At 40.8% G+C, this 4926-nt stretch overlaps 1 protein-coding gene across 1 annotated transcript; it reads left to right on the top strand.

The window, feature by feature from the left end:
• Positions 1 to 384: 384 nt before the first annotated feature.
• Positions 385 to 4694, top strand: LOC111703508 (uncharacterized). Its single transcript, XM_023475463.1, has 2 exons — positions 385 to 496; positions 1233 to 4694. Exons 1-2 carry the CDS (start codon positions 482 to 484, stop codon positions 4545 to 4547), a joined length of 3330 nt encoding a protein of 1109 aa, XP_023331231.1. The 5' UTR covers positions 385 to 481; the 3' UTR covers positions 4548 to 4694.
• Positions 4695 to 4926: the final 232 nt, after the last annotated feature.

The raw sequence follows: 4926 nt of genomic DNA, 5'->3' as shown, positions 1-4926 counted from the left end.
CCTCCTAGTCCAGCCAACGGGGGGGGTCATTTCAACAAGGCTTATTTTCCAAAAGTACCATTTTTCCCTTTAGAATATTGTCAAACCTTTTCTTAAATAGAAAGAACAAACTGCTGCCCTAATAAGAATACAGGAATTAAAGTTTTATAAACTGCATGATAAAAGTTGAGAGAAAATGAATGAATGAATGATTCACCCAAAATCTGAGACGCCTCCCCCCTTCTTTACATTTTTATCTCTCACTAATGCCTGCTTGACTTTAGGTTGGAAACAGGGAAAGATACGAAAGGAATCCCAAGCATATGGAACCATAATAATGTTCATATAGGTCTTTTAAGTATAAATAAAAGGGTTTGAAAGGAGAAACCTGCATTCTCTCATTTGCACTCATACAACCAACAAGAACTCACCAACCTATATAGTCGGAACTCATACAACCAACAAGAACTCACCAACCTATACAGTAGGAACTTATAAAACCATGTTTACAATTTTGGTAAGTTAGAGTTTTCATATTTTCAGACTTTGTTTAAATATTCCAAAATTAGCTTAAAATGTTCAGTGATAACTTACAAATTGTCTTTTATCCTTCATATTTTGAACATGTTGACATTATTTGTGTTCATTGGATTTTGTACAGTGAGAAGCATAAAACTGTAGAATAGGAATATGACACTTTAGAAATCTTATATGTATCACACGTTTCAAGTTGAATTATATGTATCACACGTTTCAAGTTGAATTATATGTATCACACGTTTCAAGTTGAATTATATGTATCACACGTTTCAAGTTGAATTGCCAGAAATTGCACGAAATAATCCAGGCTTCTCATAGTTACTCCCACAATTTACCGCTTGGCCTTCAATTATGATTTTAGCAGTGCCAAAAGGTACCAATGGAAATACAAATATTCCATAACTTTTATTAGCTTTTGTCACCCATGGGTTCCCTAAAAATACTCAAGTCTATTTGGTTCTGCCATTTGGCTGGCTATAACCAACACATAAATAAGGGAAGATTATATAAATTGTAAAGCAAATAGAGAGACAAATATATGGTAAAATTAATATTTTACAGTTTTATGAACCTTACAGGGTCACAAAATTATTTAATCAAAAATTGTTATATACCTTTTTTAATAGTTTGCTTAAAGCTACAAAACTAGCATTTCAAAAACATTCAACTGATATTATTTCATTTTAACATTGTTTAATTACTTACTATTTTAGGTGATCTCTGCCCTAATCCGGCTAGGATCCTCTGCTCCTCAATGGGATCATATGCGAGCAGTTCATTACTCTCCACACTTTAATGGATACAAGAACTTTTATGGACCAGGAAGTATCCCAAGGCTTGCCAGACAAAAGGCTTCTTCTCCAGATTACATTGATCCTGAACCTTATGTACAAAGAGCGCTTAATACACCACTGGTAAAGGATAAAAGAATAAATGCTGCTAGAGATGCTTCTTCTCCTTCTGCTGCTGCAGCTTTAGAGTACATGAAACAGGTAGCAGGGGATGATATCTGTGCTGTTGCCACAGAGGCATATCTGGAGATGATTCTGCACAATGCCACAGCTGAACAGGCCAATGCTGAAGCTACCAGAGCCTACATTCTTGCACATAACAAAGGATTAAAACCAGCAGCTGGAAGTGCATGTGAAGCATCTGTTGTAGCATGGAGACAAGCTGAGAAAGAGGGTACTGACCCTGTTGTAAAATCTGCTCTTGCGTTTATGAACAACTTCCCTGGACTTCAATCTGGTAACCCTTGTGCTGTTTCTGGAGTTGACTATGTCAAAGCAATTCTTGATGGAAAGACTCACACTGATGCTAATCTCATTGCTGCAAAGAGTTTTGCTGAGGCTCTGTTTGCCAAAGCTAAAGCTGGAGAAGAATTGAGAGATCCTGCATGTGCCATAGCTACAAAGGCATACTTTAATGCTCTGGAAAAGAAGCCTTCCCCTCCAAATGCTGCTGCTATGATTGCATTTATTGACAAAGCATTTTCTACTCAGAAGTTTGAACAAGATCCTATTTGCTGGAGATCTACTGAGGCCTTCTGGCAATCCTATGAGGCTGGAAATGATGAGTTGACCTCAAACCTTGCAGCTGCTGAGGTTTTCCTTGAAGAGTTTGCCGCTGGCTCTACAGTTCCTGTAGATTCTCCATGCGCTGCTGCAACCAGAGCTTACTATGATAATATTCCAAACCCTCCAAGTCCAGCCAACAAGGCAGCTATGGTTGCCTTCATGGACAAAATGATCAGGGATGGAAGGAGGATGCCTGACCCTGTGTGTGCTGGTTCAACCAAGGCCTATTGGAAGGCATACAAAGCTGGTGCCTCTGAGGTTGAAGCTAATCTTGCTGCTGCAGAAGCTTTCTTTGAGGAGTTTGCTAAAGGATCAACTATTCCAGCTGACTCTCCATGTGCTGCATCTACAGTAGCATACTTTGAAAATCTTCCTAATGCTCCTAGTCCTCCTAACAAAGCAGCAATGAAGGCATTCATGGATAAAATGATTGCTGATGGACCAAGACAACCAGACCCTGTATGTGCCTTATCTACTCGAGCTTTCTGGGATGCATGGAAATCTGGAGAAGATGAGCTTACATCCAATCTTGCTGCTGGAGAAGCCTTCTTTGATGAGTTCATGAAGGGATCCAAGATTCCTGCTGATTCCCCTTGTGCAGCTGCTACTCGTGCTTACTATGAAAACATTCCTACCCCTCCTAGTCCAGCCAACAAGGCTGCTATGGAAGCTTTTATGGATAAAATGATTGCTGATGGAGAAAGAACCCCTGACCCTGTCTGTGCCATGTCTCTGCGTGCTTACTGGGATGCCTACAAAAATGGAGATGATGAACTGAGTTCCAACCTTGCAGCTGCTGAAGCCTTTTTCCATGAATTTGCCAAAGGTTCAAACATTCCTGTAAACTCTCCCTGTGCTGCTGCCACTAGAGCATATTATGCCAACATTCCCAACCCTCCATCTGGACCTAACAAGGCTGCTATGGAAGCATTTATGGATAAAATGATTTCTGATGGCGAGAGAACTCCTGATCCAGTGTGTGCTGCATCTACTCTTGGTTTCTGGGCTTCCTATAAGACTGGTGGATCTGAATTTGAGGCCAATCTTGCTGCTGGAGAAGCTTTCTTTGAAGAGTTTATTAAGGGGTCAACAATTCCTGCTGATTCTCCTTGTGCTGCTGCAACCAGGGCATACTGGAAGGCAACTGAGAAGCTCCCAAGCCCTGCCAATCAAGCTGCCATGGAAGCTTTTATGAACAAAATGATAACTGATGGATCAAAGAGAACTGCAGATCCTGTTTGTGCATCCTCTGCAAAGGCATACTTTAATGCATGGAAGGCTGGCATGGGGGAACTAAAATCTAACTTGGCTGCTGCTGAAGGATTTTTTGATGAATTTTCTAAAGGTTCTTCTGTCCCTGCTGATTCCCCATGTGCTGCTTCTGCTATGGCATATTTGGAAAACATCCCAAACCCTCCTAGTCCTGCTAACAAGGCTGCCATGGTAGCATTTATGAACCAGATGGTTGGAAATGGAACCCGTACTCCAGATCCAGTATGTGCTGCTGCAACTCGAGGCTATTGGAGTGCATGGAAGGATGGAAAAGGGGAGCTTGAATCCAATCTTGCTGCAGCTGAATCATTTTTTGAGGAATTTGCCAAGGGATCATCACTTCCAGCTGATTCCCCATGTGCTGCTGCTACCAGAGCTTATTATGCTAACATCCCTAATCCTCCATCTGGACCCAACAAGGCTGCCATGGAAGCATTTATGGACAAAATGATCAAAGACGGAGAAAGAGTGCCAGACCCAGTGTGTGCTGCTTCAACAAAAGCTTTCTGGGATGCATATAAAAATGGAGTTTCCGAAACCAAAGCAAACCTTGCTGCTGCTGAGGCCTTTTTGACTGCTTACAATGATGGCCTAAATATTCCAGCAGACTCTCCCTGTGTTGCTGCTACCAAGGGATACTATTCTGCTCTTCCTAAAGCACCAAGTGGCCCCAACGCTGAAGGTATGATCAGCTTTATTGATCACATGATCAAGAATGGAGGAAAGAGAATTTATGATCCAGTCTGTGCTGCTGCATCCAAAGCCTTCTTTGATGCACATAAAGCTGGAGATTCTGAACTGACAGCTAACCTCAAGGCCGCCCAAGCTTTCTTCAAAGAATACAGGAGCGGAGCCACTCTTCCAGCTGACAGCGCTTGTGCTGCTGCCACAAAAATGTATGCTTCACAGTTGAAAAGCAAGCCTAGCCAGCCGAATGCCCTTGCAATGATGACCTTCATTGATGAGTCTATTAGCGGAGACAACAATAAACTTGACCCTGTTTGTGCAGTGGCCGCTGAAGCATATTTTGATGCTTATCTCAGTGGTAAATCTGAAGCAAAAGCCAACCAAGCCGCTGGTATTGCTTTCCTTGATGCTGTAGCCAACACACCTTCTTATTCTCCGGAGAGTCCTTGTGGAAGATCTGCTGAAACCTACATGAAGAGCTTTGAGCTGTAAACTTTAGACTGAATCTAAAACAATCCCCCGATGAGATTTGTTTTATGCACGCAAACCGGACAAGAAATGCTAAACTATTTTATTGTAATTAATTTTGTTTATTTTTTTTTGTTGATAATGCTAAATAAATGTACCGCATAATAATTAGATTGTATTAAGAAACACTTTTTATTTTGGAATTTTTTATTTTGCACATGGTTTGTGAACAAATTGTAAACTGTTTCGAACTGATAGACTAACAATATCTAGGTACCCTACAGTCATAACCAGAAAACAACGGAATAGGAAGACGACATTACACCAATACTGAAGTGTTTTTGATTTTGTTAGAAAGCAAATAATTTGCTTGATACTTATTAAATCACTAATTTAGTAAAAT

This window comes from Eurytemora carolleeae, unplaced genomic scaffold (assembly GCF_000591075.1).
Source record: "Eurytemora carolleeae unplaced genomic scaffold, Eaff_2.0 scaffold560, whole genome shotgun sequence".
NCBI classification, from domain to species: Eukaryota; Metazoa; Arthropoda; class Copepoda; order Calanoida; family Temoridae; genus Eurytemora; species Eurytemora carolleeae.
Note: the sequence above shows the minus strand (reverse complement) of the source record. Positions and strands in the feature narration are given on the sequence as shown.